We start from the raw sequence: 22,236 nt of genomic DNA, 5'->3' as shown, positions 1-22,236 counted from the left end.
GTAATTAAATTAAGTAGATAATTTAATTACCTAAGGGCCTGGGAACCAGGTAATAGCAATTTGGTAAGTTACTAGCAGCAATCATCAGTTTGATTAGTCTGCTGAAGATAAAAAGTAAGCCTGAAATAAAAATTACCTTTAGAAAAACCTCCAAATAATATATCCCAAGTATTATTGACTGTAGTAGATAGTGTGGGTGTCCCCCTCATTTTATTGGCTGCCTCTCCCTACCACAGAAGCTCTGTCATCTGGATGATATTCACACACACACACACACACACACACACACACACACACACCCCAGCCCCAGCTAGAAGACTGACCCTGACTGGCCTAAAGCAATCTGGATAATCCCATGCCCTTTGTTTCAGCTAGTCCAAAAGAGGGCCCATGACCCAAGTTGGTTAGCTTTATTTACATTTTAACTTTGGGTCCACAATCTTAGTTCCAAGTTCTTGGGGGAGTTACATTGTAATACCCAATCAGCTATAGGGTGCTGTTCCCCGTTCTCTCAGGATTAGAGCTCATCATAACAACCATAACATATATGGAAGTCAACCGGAGTTTCTTGTATTTATATGCCTTCTAAGCGTCTTAAAATTGAAAACAGTTCACCTTCTTTTCGTGTCATTTTCCTGTTGAATAAAACAGATATTTATCCTGTTGGATTTCCCACCTTCTAGATTTGGCTGAATACCCCCTTGAGTGGTTTCCCTTATCCTTCTATTCCTCACAGTTGCTGTAAAACAGTAGTTAGAACTCGGGGCTTGATTTAGGGAAGTTTTCTTTCTTTTACTTTTCTTTCTAACTTTCCTTTTTTTTTTTTTTTTTTGGTCTTGTTTTGTTTACATGAAAACTTATTAGGCGCTAGTGTGCACTCCCTAACGCATCAAATTAGGGGCACACAAAATCTGGTTGGTCATACTTTGAGAGATGTCAGAATGAGGGACAGAGCCAGATTTCGGCAGCTTTGCCTAGTGGGAATCTCCAAGTTAGTTCCAGATTCCTTTTGCTACAACCCCAATTGTCTTTGAAAGCCTCCTTGCTTTCTGGCCCCACTTCCCAAGTTTATACTCCCTGACCCAGACTTGAGACCAGCTATTTGTAGAAGATGCTCTGTTGCTTTTAATGAGGAAAGGTATTTAGCAGGCAGGATCCAGCTCAGGGATGCTTGTTATGGGGCCTTGTTATCATTTCCAGATCTTCCAGTGAACCAAGCTCAGGGATAAGCGGTTTTTCAGAAAGAGGAAAAGAAATCATGAATTTATACAGATATTACCAATTCAAATTTAAAATTACAGGAGGACTTTACCTTTATTTCTTTTCTTGGAACAAAAAATCTGAGCTGCAAATGATATATTTTTTTAAAAGATTTTATTTATTTATTTGACACAGAGAGAGAGAGAGAGATCACAAGTAGGCAGAGAGGCAGGCAGAGAGAGATGGGGAAGCAGGCTCACCCATGAGCAGAGAGCCCGATGTGGGGCTGAATCCCAGGATCCTGATACCATGACCTGAGTTGAGGGCAGAGGCTTAATCCACTGAGCCACCCAGGTGCCTCTGCAAATGATATTAATATAAGTCCTAATTTGCCTTATCCAAGATTATACTTATAGCAGTTTCAGAATGACCGTACTAACAGTGCTACTAAAAATTAAGAGGATTGGATACACTTAAAAATTTCTATGTGGGTGTGTAGTCATTGTCATTGCCCTGAAGCTATATCTTACTAAGGATGTACCATCCAAATATTGTGTTTTAAAGTCACCTCAATCGGTTCTTTTCCGTGTTGTTACATAAACTTGACATACATAGTTGAATTCAGTTATTGCAGTTTGTTTTGGAGGGGATTTTCTTTCCTTTTGTCTTTATTTTTGGTTTCAAGTAGACAAGGTATTTACATGACTCCAAAGTCAAACTATAAAACCCAATATAGTCTGTGAAGTTTAATGTCCTTTTCTTTTCCTTCCTTTCCTTCCCAGGTAACTCTTTTTATTCAATTTTGACTTATCCTCCATTGTCTGTTGTTGAAAGTAGAAGCATATGTGCACGAACATGTGCGTACGCACATGTATGTGTGTATGTATATGTGTATGTATGTGTGAATGTATGTGTGTACACACATACACAGGTATTTTCCGCTCTTTATCACACAAAAGGCAGCATACAATAAAGCTGTTTTTCAAACTGTTTTATTAATTTAACGATATATCCAGAAGGCCACTCCATATGAGAGTATGTAGATCTCCCTCATTGCCTTTCACACTGCATGGTACTCCGCTGTGTGTTCATTCAACCAGATCCCCACTGATGGATGTCTAAGCTATTTCACTTTCTCACCATTACAAATAGTGTATCCACAGGGGCGCCTGGGTGGCTCAGCTGGTTAAGTGGCTCCCTTAGGCTCAGGTCATGGTCTCAGGTTCCTGAGATTGAGTCCTACATCGGGCTCCCTGCTCAGTGGGAAGTCTGCTTCTCGCTCTCCCTCTGCTGCTCCCCCTGTTTGTGTGCTCTTGCTTGCACTCTCTCTCTCTCTCAAATAAAACAAATCTATAAAAAAATGAAATAAAACATGCCCCTTAAAAAAAAGTGATCTTCCACCCGCCCCCACCTCTGAATATTGTTAGAAATTTCTGAGTAAAAGGGTAAATGCACAGGGGTTCCTGGGTGGCTCAGATGGTTAAACATCCAACTCTTGGTTTTGGTTCGGGTCATGATCTGAGGCTCCGGAGAGCAAGCCCCTAAGCAGGCTCCCCACTCAGTGGGGATTCTGCTTCCCCTCTCTCTTTCCCTCTGCCCTACACCCCCCCCCTTGCCCATGCATGCATTCTCTCTCTCTAATATAAATAATTCATCTTTTTTTTATAAAAGTAAATGTATAGGTAATTTTATTTGATAATGACAATTCCTTTCCATAACAATATTACCATTTTGCATTCCCAACATTAACGCACGACAGTGCCTGGTTCCCCACAACTTTGCCAACAGGTATGTTGTAATTTTTTATTAGTACCAATTTGGTATATGAGAAATAGTTGAAAATGAGAGTCATTTTCTTTTGCACACATTTTTAAAATATGAATGAGCTACAACATCTATATGTTTAAGCACCATTTTTATTTCTATTTCTGTGAATGATCTGTTCATTTCTCTAAACTGTTTTTTCATGACGTTATTTAGTTGTGTTCTACTAAATTTTTAGAAGCTCTTTATGTAATGGGTATTGAAAGTTTCCAGAAGTATTATAAGGGCCAATTTAGCCCAAGCGATGCCATCTGGTTAAATAATGACTTTGTTGTTTATACAGTAAAACTTAAACTGTCTCCCCACCCCCTTTCTCCAGGGGACTTACTTAAAACAAATCCCGGAAACTAGTCCCAGGTAACAAAGCCCAAATACAAGGATGGGTCAGGCCAGGTGGAGGTATTCCATCAGTGGGGGCAGCATACTGTTTCCTAGCTATCAAGGAGTATGGGCCCCCCCCCCTTTGGGTACCTTTTGGGCGCCCATTCTGACCAAGGTGAAGGCTAGTTCAAATATCTACTGTAGGATAAATTGTAATTCAATTGGTCACTTATGTGTGACCTAGCAGGACTGTGCAGCTTCCTCCGTGTTACAATCTCATTGTCCACCTGTGCATAGCCAGGCCCAATCATATGGCCTTTGTTTGCCCTTAAAAGCTAGTCTGTAAGGCAGAGGGGGGGTCTCCTCTTTGCAAGAGATGTCCCTGGCTGGTCAGTTTGATTCTCGATGCTTGGTGCGAAATAAAGCTTTGCTTGACCTTCACTTTGTATCAGTCTTGCTCCTTTGACCATGGACCCAATAGTATAAGTTGGAAACCTTGTTTTAAAGTTTATTTGCCTTTTTACATTGCTTATGGTGACTTTTCTTAGGTAAAACTTCTTTTTGAATTTTGATGTAGTCAAATTCATGGATTGTTTCTCTTACTGGTATATGTTTTCACATATTTCTGGAACATTATCCATTTCAAACGGTTTCCTATAGGCTTTCAAATTTGTTTGCACAGAGTTGTACAAAGTAGTCAATATGTTTTTCTATATTTTCTCTGCTTTTATAGTCACTATTGCATTATCATTTATTTTATATATGTATACCTTTAAACCTTTCTCCCCTCCCCTCTTCTGGTTTAGGTAAGCTACAGTTTGTTTACTTTCCTGACTTTTAAAATCTTAGCTTTGAGGGCTTCCTCTTGATGCAAGCATGTTTTTATAGTTTTAGGTGGAAGAAACTTTTAAAAATGTCATTATTTTCTAGTTATATTGAATCGAGTATGATCACAGAAGGCCATTTATATCATTTGCATTTTTCGAATGCTTTGAAATTTTCTTCACAGATGCTGATATGTCAATTTTGTGAAATTTCTATGTCACTCAGGTTTAATTTGTATTATTAGGATTCAGTCCCCTCTTATTTTGATATTGTCTTTCTACTATGAACACTTATAATTAGCTGGTCATCTCCTCTTTCTCTTTCCTACTTTATCCCTAATACCTAATTTAAAGTATTATACTTTGTCTGGCTCAGGCAGTGGAGTATGTGACTCTTAATCTCAGGGTTGTGGGTTCAAGCCCCAAGTTAGGTTGGAGATGACTTAAAAATTAAAAACAGCTAAAATAAATAAAGTATTATATTTTATTCCAGGTTTCAAAAAGCAAGATTTTCTCTGCATTTATCATCTCTGCTTTCTCCCCATTTTTGATATTTATATTTCATCCATATTATCAAAACTATAAAAAAACACATACTATTCTGTGAACCTCATTCTCATCATTCTATCCTGAATTCCACTGTAAAATGCTCACCTGCAAAACTGAAATTGAATTTGTCCAATCATTTTCTGAACCTTGTTCTCTGGTAGATACCTCAAGAAGGCTGGGAGCAATATTTCCTGTGTCCTTAACATGTTCATAACTGTCTACATCTTCAAAACTTTTATACCTGAAAAACAGATAATGTCTTCTGTCCATCTCTTGACTGGATTATTTGTTTTTTGGGTGTTGAATTTGATACGTTCTTTGTAGATCTCAGATATTGGCCCTTTATCTGATAAGACATTTGCAAATATCTTCTCCCATTCTGTCGGTTATCTTTTGGTTTTGTCAACTATTTCCTTTGTTGTGCAAAGCTTTTTATCTTGGTGAAGTCCTGATAGTTCATTTTTGCTTTTTTTTCCCTTGTTTTTGGAGACGGGTCTAGCAAGAAGTTGCTGTGGCGGAGGTCACAGAGGTTGCTGCCTGTGTTCTTCTCTAGAATTTTGATGGATTCCTATCTCACATTTTGGTCTTTCATCTGTCTCGAGTTTACCATTGTGTGTAGTATAAGTAAAGGGTCCAGTTTCATTCTTCTGCATGTGGCTGTCCAATTTTCCCAGCATCATTGTTGAAAAGACTATCCTTTTTCCATTGTATATTCTTTCCTACTTTGTCAAAGATTAGTTGACCAAAAGTTGAGGATCCATTTCTGGGTTCTCTATTCCATTTCACTGATCTATGTGTCTGTTTTTGTGCCAGTACCATACTGTCTTGATGATTATAGCTTTGTAATAGAACTTGAAGTCTGGAATTGTGGTGCCACCAGCTCTGGTTTTCTTTTTCAACATTTTCTGGCCTGTTGGGGTCTTTTCCGATTCCATACAAATTTTAGGATTATTTTTCCAGCTCTATGAAAAATAGATGGTATTTTATAGGGATTGCATTGAATGTGTAGATTGCTGTGGGTAGCATAGCATTTTAACAATATTTGTTCTTCTAATCCATGAACATGGAATGCTTTTCCATTTATTTGTGTCTTCCTCAATTTCTTTCATGAGTGTTCTATAGTTTTCTGTGTAGAGACAGAGAGTTCTCATGTGTCTTTTATCTGGTTTCCATCCTTTGTTACTATTGTACATACCATGGTACATTTGTCAAAAATAAGAACTGACACGCTGATAGGTCAATTTTGTGAAATTTCTATGTGACTGAGACATAGTAGTAGTTTGTGTTTTTCATTGAATCTGTCTATTTCATCTAAATTAGAAAATTTATTGGCATAATTGCTTAGAATATTTCCCTTATCCGTTTGATGTATATAGAATCTGTGGTAATGCTCCTCTTTCATTTCTGAGATTAATAATCTGTGTGTTCTCCAGTTATTTTCTGATTAGTTTGGATAGAGTCATCAGTGTTACTGATTTTTGCAAGTAATCAGCTTGGTTTTATTGACTTTTTAAATTGTGGGGTTTTTTTATTTTATTGATTTCCATTATCATTTTCTTTCTTCTGCTTGCTTTTAGTTTAATTTGCTCCTTTTTTTCTAGTTAATGTGGAAGCTTAGATAAATGAGACCTCATATCTTTTTAAATATAAGCACTTAATGCTATAAATTTCCCTCCTTGTACTGCACTAGCTACATTGCCTACATTTTGATATTTTCTGTGTTTATTTTAGTTCAGCTCAAAATATTTTATAATTTATTTTATATTTTTTATTTGACTCATGGGTTATTTAGAACTGAATTTTTTTAAAAAAAGAACTGAATTTTTTTTCCATTTAAAAATATATATATATATATATTTATTTATTTATTTTACCGATTTCAGATTGAAGGCTGATCATATGGGTCTGGCTTTAAGAACTGAATTTTTAGGCTCAGTGGGTTGAAGCCTCTGCCTTCGGCTCGGGTCATGTTCCCGGGATCCTGGGATTGGGCCTCTCATCGGGCTCTCTGCTCTGCAGAGGACTCTGCTCTGCAGGGAGCCTGCTTCCTCCTCTCTCTCTGCCTGCCTCTCTGCCTGCATGTGATCTGTCTGTCAAATAAATAAATAAAATCTTAAAAAAAAAAAAAAGAACTGAATTTTTGAATTTCCAAATATTTGGAGATTTTCCAGATATCTTTCTTTTATTGATTTTTACTTTTGATAACCTAGATAAGGTTTTTAGTTTTGTTGACAACAGAGAAAAAACATGGGATGACTTCATTCTTTGAAGTTTTTTTGTGACTTGTTTTATGGTCTTGCATATATATGATCAATCTTATTGATTTTTCTGTTGCTGTTGAAACAATATATATTCTGCTGTTGTGAGTTCAGGTATTTTGTATGTCAGTTAAGTTGGTTGTTGGTTTTGCCCAAGGCTTCTTTAGGTATACTTATTCTACCAGTTATGAGAAAGGAGTGTCAAGGGCGCCTGTTGGCTCAGTGGGTTAAGCCTCTGCCTTCCGCTCAGGTCATGATCTCAGGGTCCTGGGATCAAGCCCCCCATTGGGCTCTCTGCTCGGTGGGGAACCTGCCTCTTTCTGCCTGCCTCTCTGCCTACTTGTGATCTCTCTCTCTGTTACATAAAGAAATTTAAAAAACTTAAAAAAAAAAAGAGTGTCAAAATCTGGAACAATCATATTAGGATTGTCTATTTCTACTTTTATTTCTATTAGATTTTTCTTCTTGTGCTTTAAAGTGTGGCTATGAGATTCATTCACAATTATTATTGTTATCTTGTCATGATGAATTTATCTTCTTATCATTATGAAATGTGTCTCTTTATTCTTGGTGTCTTCATCTGCTCAGGTTGCTATGACAAAGTACCACAAAGTTGGTGGCTTAAACAAGAAAAATTAATTTTCTCATGGTTCTGGAGGATGGAAATTCCAAATCAAGTTTCTAGCAGGGTTGGTAACTGCTGAGAGGTCTCCCCTTGTGGGGCACAAGGCTGTCTTCTTACCATGTATTCAAACGGCCTTTCCTTGGTTGTGTGCATATAGGGAGAGAAAGTAGTACTCTGGTGTTTATATAAGGGAACTAATCCTGTTGGATCAGGACCCCACACTTACAACCTCATTTAATCATTATTACTTCCTTAGAGTCCCCATTTCCAGATACAGCCACAGTCAGGGGTTAGGGCTTCCACATACAGATTTTGGGAGGATACAAACATTCACTCTGTAACACTTGGTAATATTCTTTGTTTTGAAATCACTTTGTCTGATAGTAATGCAGCTACTCTAGCTTGATTTTTGTTTCATATTTGCATGGTTTATCTTTTCCATCACTTGACCTTTAACTTATGTATGTTTTTATAGTCAAAGGGAACTTATTGCTGACAGCATGCAGTTGGGTCTTGTTTTATCCAGTATAACAATTTTTTCCTTTTAAGTCTTAGACAAATGTACATCTAGTCTAATTACTGATATGGGTTTAGCTTAAGTTTACCATCTTTTTTTGGTTTTCTATTTATCCCATCTGTTTTTTGCTCCTCCTTATCTTTTATCCTGTTTTCTTTTGGATTAATTGATTATACTTCACAGCTCATGTTCTATCTCCATTATTGACTGAGCAGGTATTTCTCTTCTTAGGTTTTTTTTTTTTTTTTAGTTGCTCTAGTATTTATAATATACATCTTTAACTTATCACTATTTTAAAATCCTTCACATAAATATACTTCACATAAAATATAAGATCCCTACAACAAATTTACTACCTCCACCTTCTATGCTATTCTCATAGTTACTTTACTTCTACATTTGTTGTAAACCCTGTAATTAAAAAAAAATCTAAACAATCAATTATTTTTAAAAGATTAAAAGTAAGAAAAACTATGTTTTACATTTATTTTCATATTTTATAAAATTCTTTTCTGGTTAACAATGTCGCTTCCAGGGTGAGACTGAATTCTGCCAGTGCATCTTCTATTCTATCTTGGCTAAATATGAATGTCTTAATTTCTAAGTTATTGTTACAAATAGCTCCATTAGTTTTGCACCTATGGAGTGCTTCTGATCTCATCAACAATTCACAACAGAGATTTGAGGACATTTCTAAAGGCTACAATCCTATTGTACAGGGGTGGTCCATCAATCAGTGAAACAATTCACAATTACTCATTTGTTCAACTTTTCTCTGTTCAGTTAATAGTTAAACATGGATTAATCATTAAAGATGTGCCTGACTCTTTAATCCATTTTGAGTTTATCTTTGTGTACAGTGTAAGAGAATGGTCGAGTTTCACTCTTCTACATATAGCTGTCCAGTTTTCCCAGCACCATTTATTGAAGAGACTGTCTTTTTTCCACTGTATATTTTTTCCTGTTTTGTCAAAGATTATTTGACCATAGAGTTGAGGGTCCCTATCTGGGCTCTCTTCTCTGTTCCACTGGTCTACGTGTCTGTTTTTATGCCAGTACCATGCTGTCTTGGTGATCACGGATTTGTAGTAAGGCTTGAAATCAGGTAACGTGATGCCCCCAGTTTTATTTTTGTTTTTCAACATTTCCTTAGCGATTTGGGGTCTCTTCTGATTCCATACACATTTTTGGATTATTTGCTCCAGCTCTTTGAAAAATACCACTGGAATTTTGATCGGAATGGCATTAAAAGTATAGATTGCTCTAGGCAGTATAGACCTTTTAACAAAGTTTATTCTTCAGATCCAAGATCTCAACGTGAGACAGGAATCCATCAGAATCCTAGAGGAGAATATAGGCAGTAACCTCTTCGATATCAGCCACAGCAACTTCTTTCAAGATATGTCTCCAAAGGCAAAGGAAACAAAAGCAAAAATGAACTTTGGGGACTTCATCAAAATCAAAAGCTTTTACACAGCAAACGAAACAGTCAACAAAACAAAGAGGCAACCCATGGAATGGGAGAAGATATTTGCAAATGACAGTACAGACAAAAGGTTGATATCCAAGATCTATAAAGAACTCCTCAAACTCAACACACACAAAACAGACAATCATATCAAAAAATGGGCAGAAGATATGAACGGACACTTCTCCAATGAAGATATACAAATGGCTATCAGACACATGAAAAAATGTTCATCATCACTAGCCATCAGGGAGATTCAAATTAAAACCACATTGAGATACCACCTTACACCACTTAGAATGACCAAAATAAGCAAGACAGAAACAACATGTGTTGGAGAGGATGTGGAGAAAGGGGAACCCTCTTACACTGTTGGTGGGAATGCAAGTTGGTGCAGTCACTTTGGAGAACAGTGTGGAGATTCCTCAAGAAATTAAAAATAGAGCTTCCCTATGACCCTGCAATTGCACTACTGGGTATTTACCCCCAAGATACAGATGTAGTGAGAAGAAGGGACATCTGTACCCCAATGTTTATAGCAGCAATGGCCACTGTCACCAAACTGTGGAAAGAACCAAGATGCCCTTCAACGGACGAATGGATAAAGAAGATGTGGTCCATATACACTATGGAGTATTATGCCTCCATCAGAAAGGATGAATACCCAACTTTTGTAGCAACATGGACGGGACTGGAAGAGATTATGCTGAGTGAAATAAGCCAAGTAGAGAGAGTCAATTATCCTATGATTTCACTTATTTGTGGAGCATAACAAATAGCATGGAGGACAAGGGGAGTTAGAGAGGAGAAGAGAGTTAGGGGAAATTGGAAGGAGAGATGAACCATAAGAGACTATGGACTCTGAAAAACAATCTGAGGGTTTTGAAGAGGCGGGGTGGGGGGGGTGGGGGGGTGGGGAGCGTTGGGGGAACCAGGTGGTGGGTATTGGAGAAGGCCCGGATTGCATGGAGCACTGGGTGTGGTGCAAAAACAATGAATACTGTTAGGCTGAAAATAAATTTAAAATATTAAAAAAAAAAGAAAGAAAGAAAGAAAGAAAGAAAGATGTGCCTGACTCTAAGTGCGGCACAAGAAAAAAAAAGGTGCTGTCCTTTCATTGAAGGATCTCCAGAGTAGGTTTTAAATAGAGAGTGAAATCCGCTTCTAACATGCATTGCTCAGGTGTCTTCCTCCTCAATGCCTACTCTCACTTCTCCCATAATTCCTTGTGCCCTCTTTTTTATAACTTGGTTGAAAAACAATGGCAAGTCCTTATTACGATAACACTAAGGGAGGGTTGCTCGATGGATAGTTTCAGCTTTGCAAGGTGAAAAAATTCTAGAGCTCTGGTACATAACAATGTAAATGAAGTTAACACTTCTGAACTGTACACTTGAAAATGGTTAAGATGGTAGATTTTATATTGTGTATTTTTTTAAACACGACCTAAACATTAAAAAAAAAAAATTTAAATGAGGAGGAAGGGAGCCCCAGGGTGCAATGTTTTCGGAATTGTTTGGCTAAAACTGAGTTTTGTCTGCTCTTTCATCCCAAGCCCCAACCTTCCTTTTCCCGCCACAGGAATGGCCTCCCGGCTCCGCCAGGTGTCGCCGTGGCCGCGGCCGCGCTCGCCCCGCCTACCGCCAAGTTTTGTCCAATCGCGGCCCTGGCCCCGCCCCCTGACCGAACCTCTTTCCTGCATCCGGGCCTAGGCGGGCTGGCTCTCAAGTCTAGCGAGGGGCATGGAGGTCCGCGCCGAGCCCCAGTCTGGCGCGAGCTGTTCGTCGTCCCCCCGGGACTGCTCAGCGGTCCCGGTGTCCAAGGAGCTGCTGACAGCCGGGAGCGGCGGCCGCGGAGGTGACGGGCGGGTGGCCGCGGCGTGGAGCGTGCACGTGCGGCAGGGGGCGTGTGGCCGGGGCAGCGGCGGGGGCCGGTCGGCGGCTCCGCGTCTGGGCCCAGCACGCACGGCCAAGGGGACGCCCAGGGTGGCCGCGGGTCTCGGCAGGACCGCCGCGGCGGGGGTGGGGCTCGGGGGCCTCGGGGCGGGCACCCAGCCTCGGGCCCGGGATGGTTCTGTTCCGCACAGTTGTGGGCGCCCACTCCGTCAAGTGCAGCAGCAGGACAATTCCCCTAAGGGCAGGACCTGGGGAGGGCCTTAGGTCGACTGTCGCGGTCCGGCTTCGGGTTGGTGGGGGACGCAGGCCACTATTATGGACTAAACCCCCACCCCTACCCTCAGTGTTCACAGGACCACCCTTTAGTGCCTTGCTTCTCTCTTATAGAGGGACACTTGGGTCTAGGAAGCCCACATAGGATTTCAGACACTGTAGTAGGGAGTTCAAAAGCATCGATTCGAATCCCAACTCCACGATGGATTAGCTTTGGGACTACAGCAGAGTTGTTTACATTCTCAACGCTCAGTGTTCACATTTGGAAAATGGACGTAATAGTACCTGTTGATTTTTTTTTTTTTTTTTTTTTTTTTAAGGAGAAGGAAAATGTGTTTAAGGTCTTGGGCATGTTCTTGGTGAATATTACCTTGAAGAGGACGTTCTGTGAGAACCCAGAGCATCCGGAGGAGTTATAGTAATAGCCAGAGTTTATGTAGTGCCTACTGGGACCCAGGACTTAATTAACTCATTTAATTCTCACAAAAACATTGTGCAGGAGGTTCTGTTATCTCTGATTTATAGGTGAGGAAACTGAGTCACAGTGTACCATACAGATAACTTGCTGGAGATCATGTGGCTGAAAAGTGACAAAATTGGGAATCAGACAGAACCTGTTGGATTTTTTATGCTAATCCAATTGCTAGACCTAAAGTACTAATCAAAGAGTATTTGTTGAGCTCTGCTTTGAGGGGAGTGAATAGGGTTTTTGTACTTGAGTGAAGAGGTTTTCCAGGCTTTGGAAACAGGGTGATCAAAGCTTTGAGTTTGAAAGACAAGTCCTGTCCTCTGGGCTCTGATGGGCTGAAGAGTTTCTTGATTTGAGGTGTAGTGAGTGATGGGGCTGAAAAGGTGCGTGGGAGTGGGGGACGGACAGTTCTCCAGAGGGCTCCTTTGTCCAGGTTGGACATCCTTAAGTGAAGGTCCAGTAACAAGGCGGGTGTGCTTTATGAACAAACGAGTGCTCCAAGAGGGTGAGTAATTTGCCCAATATAATGAAGTGAGTAACCATTTCTGGCTTCACTTAACCCTCATTGTACTCTGTGCTGCTTCCTCTGTCCCTTCCTTGCAGACACTCATTTGTCCCTGGGGGGTTTCTGATCCAAGAGGGTGCAGGTTAGTTCCTTATTACTCCTCAGCGCCGGTGGCACATACAGATGTATGAGACAGGCCTACGGAAGGGGTGGTGGGTGGGCGTAAAGAAGTAAAATGTTGTCGTGGGACTTGGTGAGCCTCTCTTTCTACAGATGCCTGGGGGAACATGGAACGTTTAGACTTGAGAGCGGTCGGAGGAAGTTTACTGACGGGCCCCCATTTCTTCATGCTGTAGTAAACTAAGTGTGTGTGTGCTTTCAGGTATATGGGACAGGTTACTCATCAGCCCCAAGCCTAACTGCAGAAAAAAGTCCACTCTTCAGACAGTTCGGATAGAAAGGAGTCCCCGTAAGTATTTTTCCCTTTCTTCACTCCCCTCCTTTCTTAAGAACTTTCTCTGATATTCAGTTGTGCCCAGTGAAGCAGTAGAAATCCACAGTGAACCTCAGTCCGGCCGGAGCTGTTCATTGCTCACCCTGGGACCGCTCAGGGGTGTCGGTGTCTTAGGAGCTGCTGACAGCGTTTTCATTCGTGGAGTTCCATCGGAGTCTTTCTTAGATCTTTCATTTCTTTCCTTACTGTGATCGCCATTGTGGGGGGCTTGTATTCTAGGACCTCACTGCATAACTTCCAGCAGTCCTATTTTATCATGAAAGGCCATCTCTTGACCTTTACCACCTTTTTATTTTCTTCTTCTGTACTCTGGACGGTTCAGTCATGTACTGTGTGGCTGTGTCAGACTTAACAAGTCTTGAGAACTCATTACGTGCACGGTTATCTGCTGGGCCTCTTTTGAGAGCTAAAGAAATTAGACCTACCTTGTTTATTCATTCCCCTGTATAGTCCTCACTCCCGTTTTTACAGATGAGTACATTGAGGTTTTGAATGGTTAAATTAAATTTATTATTTAGGACATCTGTGGTTGCAAATGACTAAAATCCAGCTCTGATTGCCTTAAGCCAAAAAATAAATTATGTTGGCTGATTTTATTGAGGAGGGGGGAGGCATGGTGACTCCAGGTATATCTGCATCTGGGTGCTTGGGGTCCTAGAGGTCTGCTTCTCCGCATCTCTTAGCTCTCCTTCTAGGTGTTGGCTAAATCTAGAGTGGGCCCTTCTCACCATGTGGCAGGTTGGCCAGTTTATCAACAGCTCAGCCAGTCATTTCCTCACTCAGAAGGAAGGGATCTCTTACGCAGTTCCAGCCAGAGTCCCGGGGTGGTCTCTTACTGGCCTGACCAGATCACAATGTCACTGAATATGTCACTGACCCAAATCATGTTGACCAAGGTTATGGAACATACAGATGTGAGAAGGGCAAGGCACCAGAGTGACTAAGAGTGACAGAGCTTAAAAGGAAAGTCAGGGTTATGTTATCAGAAGAAAGGGGAACAGATACTGGACAGGTAAAAACACCTGCTACTTAGTTAACTTGCCTAAGGTAAATGAGGGAGTAAGGGGTAGAACTGGGGTTCTGTTAATAATCTTCTCAGCCTGACCCCAAAGCCTCAGAGCCTGATGCAGCTAACTATTAAGTCACATGTTCTCCTTATTCAGTTACTATTGGTTGGATGCCAGCCGTCTAGGAATGTACAGTTCTGAGAATATATGAAAACACAAATAAACATTGAGAAATACTCACTAACTTGTGTAGTCCTCTTTAAGGACTCAGAAGAGGGTGGAGGTTTTTAAAATGGAAGAAATTTGCAAGTGTTTTTTTTATTTTTTTTTTAAACTTCTGTTACTGTTGTTACTGTTGAATTCAGGAGTGTTTTACAATAAATTCTGGATTTTAGAAGTTGAAGTTTTGGGGCGCCTGGGTGGCTCAGTCGGTTAAGTGGCTGCCTTCAGCTCAGGTCATGATACCAGGGTCCTGGGATCAAGTCCAGAGCTTCTCCCTCTTTTCTCTGCCTGCCTCTGTCTATTTGTGCTCTCTATCTCTCTGTCAAATAAATAAGTAAAATCTTAAAAAAAAAAAAAAAAGTTGAAGTTTGGCCAAAGAGTCACATAAAGATTGATAAACTATATTTTCTCTCCTTAGTGTTGGACCAAGTACAGACCTTTCTACCACAGATGGCTCAGGCAAATGAAAAGCTAAGAGAAGAAATGGCAGCTGCACCACCTGGTCGTTTCAATATTGAAGATATTGATGGGGCTCTTGGAAAAGTTATACAAATGGTAATGATGCTTTGTTTTCATTTTATAAAGTAAAATTACCAGTATGTCGCATCATCTACAAAGGAGAGGACTTTTCCCGTTTTAATTCAAGTGTTACTTTCCTTCTTGCAGACTCTGCAGATGTGCCCAATATTGCATGGGAATGTGGTTATTTCATGATTAGGGGTCTTACAGATCAGTAAGCTTCTTTGAATGGAGTTTAGGAAGTTAGCAGTAGAGAAGAGGAGGGCTTTTTCAAGTCAAATACTACATTTGTTATCTTGAAGCATTAATTTACTAAGTGTCCCAAGTGGATTGTTTTTTCCTAAAAGAAGGCCTGAAAAAAGTAATCATAACCTGTTTCATTAAATATGTAAAAATAAAGGATGCATTTAACAGACCACTAACCTAAGCTACATGATAAATCTCCACATGGCCGCATATCTTCTTTCTACAGTGGAGTTCCCTTTAGAACACTTGTATCTAGACTGAGCTGACACCACTGTAGATAGTAATCTCATTATTGCTAGACTATGTCTCCGATCCAGCCACTCTGCACGATGTCCCCTGCTGCCACCCTTGGTCCATGTCATCGTGGTCTCCCTGTGGACTCTTGCCGTGATTCCTCAGCAGACTCTCCGGCTTCTGCCTTTGCTTTCCTAGAATCTGTTCTCTACAGCGTGTGTGGCCCACATTCCCATCACATTTCTGATGAGTTTGGAATCCTTCGAGGGCCTGTATAATCCTGCCTCCAGCTCTTCATCTAACTTACCTCCCATCGTGCCCTCTCTTTCCTCCAGTCCCATTCAGTCTCCTTGCTCCAGGTTTTTTCTCTCTTTGTACAAGGCTCCTCTGAGATTTCTGCATGGTCACTCCCTCCAGCTCTCATCACTAGTCACCTCAGTAAGAGGCTTCCCCGATGTCCCTGTTAGAAGCTTATCCTGTCCTTCTTTACTTTTCTTCATTTTCACAGCCTTACACTAAGGCTTACAGTAGCTGATCATTGCGTTTCCTTCCCAGCTAGAACCGAGGTCAGCAAGTATTTTGTGTATGGAGCCAGCTAGTAAATACTCAGGTTTGTGGACGCTGCTGTGTCCGTAATGACTGCTTATTTCTGCCATTTTAGCATGAAAGCAGCTGTAGATAATGTGTATGAATAGGCAGGTTTTATCAACACTGAAATTTGAATATCATATAATTCTCATGTTTCGTGAAATATTACCCTTTTGATTTTTTACTTCTACTACTTAAAAATTAAAAAAAACATTCTTAGCTCAGGAACTAAACAAAAACAGGTAGCGGGCTGGGTTTGGCGTTCAAGCTTTAGTTTGCCAATCCCTCTCAAAAACGTAAGTTTCAGAAAGGCAAAGATTTTATTGCTGTTGTGGAGTTTCTAGGACCTAGTGTGGTGCCTGGTTCATGTTAGTGTTTGTTAATATTTGTTGGACACATATTGTTGAACATGTTCAGGATATATAGAATCGGGTTTCGGGGGACTTCTTACACCTGTAAATCATCATGGGGGACTATGGCAACTGAAAGGAAAAAAGTACCATATTGTATTAAAAACATTTCTTGTCCTGTGTGCTTCAGGATTTGTGTTCAGTGTTGTTGGTTGTTCGCAAGGGTGTTATTACAACTTTCTAGGGATCTGCCCTGAAATGAATTTCTCACATGGTGTTTTTGTCAGGACGTGGCCTTGTTTGAGATGAACCAAGATGATTCAAAAGAAGAGGACAGTTCAGAAGAGAGTTCGCAAGACAGCTCGGAGGACAGCTCAGAATCTGAGGGGGAAGATGATGGCACTTCTGAAGTCACCATAGATAATATTAAGCTTCCTCATTCAGAAGGTGGAAAAGGCAAGATCGAGGTTTTGGACAGTCCTGCCAGTAAAAAAAAGAAATAGTAAAATAAATGATCTCCGGAACAGGTGATACACGCCTGCTAATTCTGCAGAAAAGAGTATGGCTTGCTGGTTATTTTGCATTTCAGGTATCTGTGGTGCTTTTATGTATTTTTAGATGTATTTTGTTTCTCAGAGAAACAAAAGCTACCTTTTAAAGAGCTGGACTAGGTCGCATTTGGGGATCCTCTAAGATCATACTGTCTTTGATCTCATGCTAAAGAGATTTCACTTAGAAAGCTTAAGTTTATGTGTGGTCACAAGTGAATTTGTTGGCATCTTCTTACGCATAGACTTCAGTAATAGCACACTTATTTTATTTTTTTAAAGATTTTATTTATTTATTGGACAGACAGAGATCACAAGTAGGCAGAGAGGCAGGCAGAGAGAGGAGGAAGCAGGCTCCCCGCCGAGCAGAGAGCCCGATGCAGGGTTCCATCCCAGAACACTGGGATCATGGCCTGAGCTGAAGGCAGAGGCTTCAACCCACTGAGCCACCCAGGCGCCCCAGAAATAGCACAGTTATTTTAAAGTACAAATACAAATCATCTGTTTGTTTTAAATTTATTCTCTTGAATAAAACAATCTGGGTTTTTTTTTTTTTTTTTTTAGGTCATTAGAAAGTCACAGTTGTTAACATCACAGTAGGTTCAATGGGGGAGAATTTTTTTAAGAGAAATTTTTTTACAAAGGAAAGAATAACTTATATTCAGCTGCCCTCGGGCGTTGCTACTTTCATTAAAAGAAGAGGAAGAAAGTCCTTTCCAGTTTGAGCTGGAAATCTGGCAGTCTGTGGTTTCATCAGCTCTGGGGACTCTGCAGTCAGCCGCTCTGCAGATAGAAATCACGGGCTGGAAAAATTCATGGGTTTTTTGTTTTTGTTTGTCCTTTTCTTTCATAAGGCAGATTTTTTTGTTTCAGCCATTAACACTGTTGTACACAGTTGCCCACAGTTTGAAACCTATCAAATGTAGAACATAAGGGACCTCACAGAAAAAATAGGGTGTGGTACAAAACGAGTGTAACCAGTCTTTTTCCCTTTCAAGGGTCAAAATGATCCTCTGCTGGAGTCATCTGTTTGCCTCATTCTTGACCTTATTAAATTTGTTTCAGATCTCATCTGCCAAGGGACTGGCTTTGCTCAGGATATAGGCCTGAGAATTTAAAAGATCATCTCCAAATGGGTTGAGCTGGGGGCTCTCCTTTAACCATTTTCCCCCGACTCCTCACGTTAGCTCAAGACATCGTGTAAATACTCTGAAGATAATTCTCAAGTTTCTTTCTGGTATTTCCCATTGGAAATTGGAACCAGCTCTTCTGGGCTGTGCTTCACTAAACGTACGAAGAAATGCACAGAGCTGGAAATGAGACTCCTCAGTTAGAAAGGTTATTGTGCTATATTTAGTAGCACCGAACATAGCTGGGATGAATTATTGGTGTAAATAGTTAAAGACCTCTTCCCAGCAGCTCATATCTTCTGCTGCATTGGGGGAAGAGTTGCATTTGTCTGGTTCATGACTTAGCATGGCGGATGGTACCGAGTAGGCGCAGGATAATGGATATAATGAGGGTAAATAGGAAATTTCAAGCCAGGGTAGGCTGTTCAGGCGGCGGGGTATGAAGGTGTAACTTCACAGGAAATACACATCCTGGTGGAAATAATCTGAATGAATAGTGAGAGACCAGTCAGTCTAGAAGTATATACTAGTGTGTAGAATTTTAATAGTTTCCTTCTGCTGTGGCTAGCTCATGTGCTACAGTGAGCTTCCCTGTACAGTGAAGGAAGTCAACTAAATTCACGTCCTTTGGACATTCTTACGACAATAGAAGAAAGAAAAACATGAAAACAATTTATGATAGGGTTGTCATTTTAAGTGTAAAATGGATGAATTATTCAGTGTACAATGTCAGAACTGGCTGTTTCAAGCAAGATTAGATCTTAGCATCATACCATGTGCTAAGATAAATTTTGTGTGGATTAAAGACTTAAATATAAAAAAAGTCACAAGAGTTTCCTATTAAAATATGGGTGAACGTTTAATAGCGAAATTGGGGGAAAGTTTTTTTTCTTTTTTCAGGAAGTAGGAGTCAAAAAAAAAATTTTTGTTTTTTAAAACCAGAATGGCAAAGGCTGAAATCACAAAGGAAAAGAGCAGAAAACTCATCTGTATAAATATTCAAAACTAAGTGCATGGCAAAGAAATTTTAAAGGCAAGGGACAAATTGGGAAAAATATTTGCAACATAAGATTGAGTATCAATATATGAAGGACTCTACAGATTACAAAAAGGACTAATATCTTAATAATGAAAAAGCTATAAGACAAAGAAGTCACAGAAAAAAAAAGTTTAACCCCACGTATCAAAAAAAAAAAGTGCAGATGAAAGTAAGCGTATTCTTGAATTAGCAGATTGGCAGATGAAAGCATGGCTAGTACTTGCCAAGCCCTTCCTGTGTCACCCATTATGTCAGTGTCTAACATTTTGGGTCACCACCACTCAGTAGTACATAAAAATACATTGAGTTGCACATTTAACGTTTGTGCACTTTGCCATCGCACCTTTATTAGAAAGATGTTTGTCAGCATTTGGCCCTTCAGGCTGCTGGAAAGTAAATCACCATTGTGCTTTGGTTAGTCTGACCCGTGCTTTTTCTGTCTGGTGCTGGGGTGTGAAATGGGGCAGCCCTTTGGCCAGCAGTTCTTTTCCTGCTAAGGTTGTTGAAGGGTACCATGCTTGTGGGGGTCCCATCCTTCTGAGGCTCTGTGAGAGTTATAAATCCGAAAATCTGGTGTAATGGTGTTCGAAGCAAAAATTTCATTCTGAATGAATCTCTTGTCCATTCCCATAACATTTTAATTGTGCATTAAATATGGTAATTATTTAAAAAAAAATCTCTGCCTTACAAAGTAGCTTGTATTATTTTATCTGTATTCCCTAGTCTGGTAGGAAAGGCAAGGGGAGAGGCTGAGCTTATTTTCACTTGTATTTCCCAAGGTGCCTAGAAGAGGGCCTTTCCCTTGGTTGAAATGTACAATAAATGTTCATTAAACTATACTTTTTTTAATCAGTAAAGTAATTCATTTTATTTCATTATTATTATTTTTAAGATTTTTATCTATTTATTTATTTGACAGACAGAGATCACAAGTAGGCAGAGAGGCAGGCAGAGAGAGAGGGGGGAAGCAGGCTCCCTGCCGAGCAGAGACCCCGATACGGGGCTAGTTCCCAGGACCCTGGGATCATGACCCAAGCCAAAGGCAGAGGCCTTAACCCACTGAGCCACCCAGGGGCCCCAAAGTAATTCATTTTAAATGTCAGTGATTCTTGATCCTGAAGAAATAAGATGGGGTAATTATGATTAGTAGACTTCCAAAGAGTTGAATGCTGGGATCTTTGACTCCCCACCACCTGGTCACGGGAAGCCTGCCAGTGACTGGAGTGGGAATGAACACGTGACACCAGCTTTCCCAGTGAGGCGTAAGCAAAGCCTCGTTCATGGACTCTGGGAAAGGAAAGGCTTCTTCATTTCTAGAAAGGCACAGAAGAGGTGGTTCCTTTCTTCTTTTAGAAGAAAGGATTGACTATTTCATGACTGGATAGGATTCCCGGGAATCCTGTCTAGTGGTTGTAAATGGAGCCAACTCTTGAGTCTGTGCCCCAGGGACAGCAAAGTAAAGCAGGGGCACCATGAAGTCACTGCATAAAGAAGCAGATGGAATCACTGGACTGTTCTGTGACGTAGTAAGTGTCCTAATTGTTTTAAAAAACAACAACAACAAAATAAAAAACCACCACCTTAAGAGAAAATTCTGCTTAGATCCACTTCACAGATGATAAAAGTGGCCTGGGGCTGCTAAGTACCTTTCCTAAGGCCTCACAACAGGTAAGTGGTGGAACTAGGTGTCGCCCGGCTGGTCACAGCCAGCCACTGTGGGCCCACCAGTTGCCCTGCCAGCAGCCTGGACCCCAAAGCTGTCTGGACCAGACCCCGGCCTGGCCGTTTATCTCAGTTTCCCCAACTGCAAAATGGGGGTAACCATCTCCCTCATGTGGTTTTGGTAAGAAATGGATGAGTTGAAACACAGCACGTGTTTAGAGCAGTGCTCAGCAAATGTGAGGTATGCTACAGGAATAATGCGCCGGGTGGCAAGAATTTGGGGGGAAGCTTAGTAAGATTATAGGTTCTAGGAATTTCTCCTAGTTAACAGCTCTGTCCACAGATTTCTATATAAGATTTATTGCCAAGTTTAAAATAGCAGAAACCAACTATGTCCGGCATGTGTGTAAACACGCACCAACAGAGAACAAGTTAGCCACTGAACATATGAAGAAGTATGTTTATTGACACAGAAAGATGCTGGTATATTGTTAATTGCAAAAAGCAGGTAACAAAGTTAATGTACAGTATTCTAGTAATTCTGTAAAATACACATTCAAAGGAAAAGTCTGGAACACTCTCAAATGTCTGGTTCTTTCTGTGTGGAGAGTTTATAGCTGAATCTTACCTTCCGGTTTTATGTGTTTTCACATAATTAGGTCTTATTGAACCATTTAAAAAATCCACTTGGGTATTATTTGTGTAACCGCGGTGATAATCACCCCATCCACCAAGTCTCATATCCGAGAATCTCCCTCGGCCCAGTTCCTCTCTACAGTCTGACTTTCCTGGAGGGCAGGTATGGGGGAACGAGTTTGGCTTCTCACCCTGTCTCTAGCCATTTGCACAACAGCTTCTGAAGACAATGACAGATGTTCAGTGTGTCCTGCTGCTTACCATGCAGGCCCTGAGTTAGGCACCGGCAGTAAAAGGCCACCAGCTTGGTTAAGATCACCAGCTTCTTTGCCAAGGGTGCCTCTTCTGCTACTTAACAGATACATGATTTGGGCAGGTTGCTTAACCTCTTTGTTTGAAAGCAAGTATTTCTTGAGCTCCTTGTATGTATTAGGCATTGCAGATGCAGCACTGAACAAAAGAAGCACCTGTATATTCTGATGAGGAGAGACTGACAATAAATATGCCAGATTGTGATAAATGCTATGAAAATAATGCTGGATAAGAATAAATAATAGGGCAGATGAGGTATGAATGTGGGGACTAGAAAATCTGTCTCTTCCGAGATGAGACTGGCGGTGAGACATGAAGGGAGTGAGGCAGCCAGCCAGGAGGTTGTATGTAGGAATAGAGTTGCAGGCAAAGGTGTGCTGACACTGACTTACTTGTGTTCTGATTGCACACATCTCTACAGTTCGCAGTTAGCCTTGATGGGGGCATTTACACACAGAAGTGAGCTACTGCTCCAAGAATTGTTTCCTCCAGAGAACCATT

The 22,236-nt window shown here is 40.6% G+C and overlaps 1 protein-coding gene across 1 annotated transcript; it reads left to right on the top strand.

Moving 5' to 3' along the window:
* Positions 1 to 11,276: 11,276 nt before the first annotated feature.
* C6H12orf45 (chromosome 6 C12orf45 homolog) lies at positions 11,277 to 16,960 on the top strand. Its single transcript, XM_032346527.1, has 4 exons — positions 11,277 to 11,443; positions 13,111 to 13,197; positions 14,890 to 15,026; positions 16,696 to 16,960. The coding sequence occupies exons 1-4, from the start codon at positions 11,329 to 11,331 to the stop codon at positions 16,909 to 16,911; spliced, it is 555 nt and encodes a 184-aa protein (XP_032202418.1). The 5' UTR covers positions 11,277 to 11,328; the 3' UTR covers positions 16,912 to 16,960.
* The last annotated feature ends 5,276 nt before the right edge of the window (positions 16,961 to 22,236 follow it).

Source organism: Mustela erminea, chromosome 6 (assembly GCF_009829155.1).
Source record: "Mustela erminea isolate mMusErm1 chromosome 6, mMusErm1.Pri, whole genome shotgun sequence".
NCBI classification, from domain to species: domain Eukaryota; kingdom Metazoa; phylum Chordata; class Mammalia; order Carnivora; family Mustelidae; genus Mustela; species Mustela erminea.
This window is presented reverse-complemented; position numbering and strand designations above follow the sequence as displayed.

Coding starts and splice junctions, on each gene's coding strand:
- C6H12orf45 (XM_032346527.1), top strand. CDS start 11,329: ATGGAGGTCCGCGCCGAGCCCCAGTCTGGCGCGAGCTGTTCGTCGTCC. Junction 13,198..14,889: donor TCGGATAGAAAGGAGTCCCC/GTAAGTATTTTT, acceptor TTCTCTCCTTAG/TGTTGGACCAAGTACAGACC. Junction 15,027..16,695: donor TTGGAAAAGTTATACAAATG/GTAATGATGCTT, acceptor TGTTTTTGTCAG/GACGTGGCCTTGTTTGAGAT.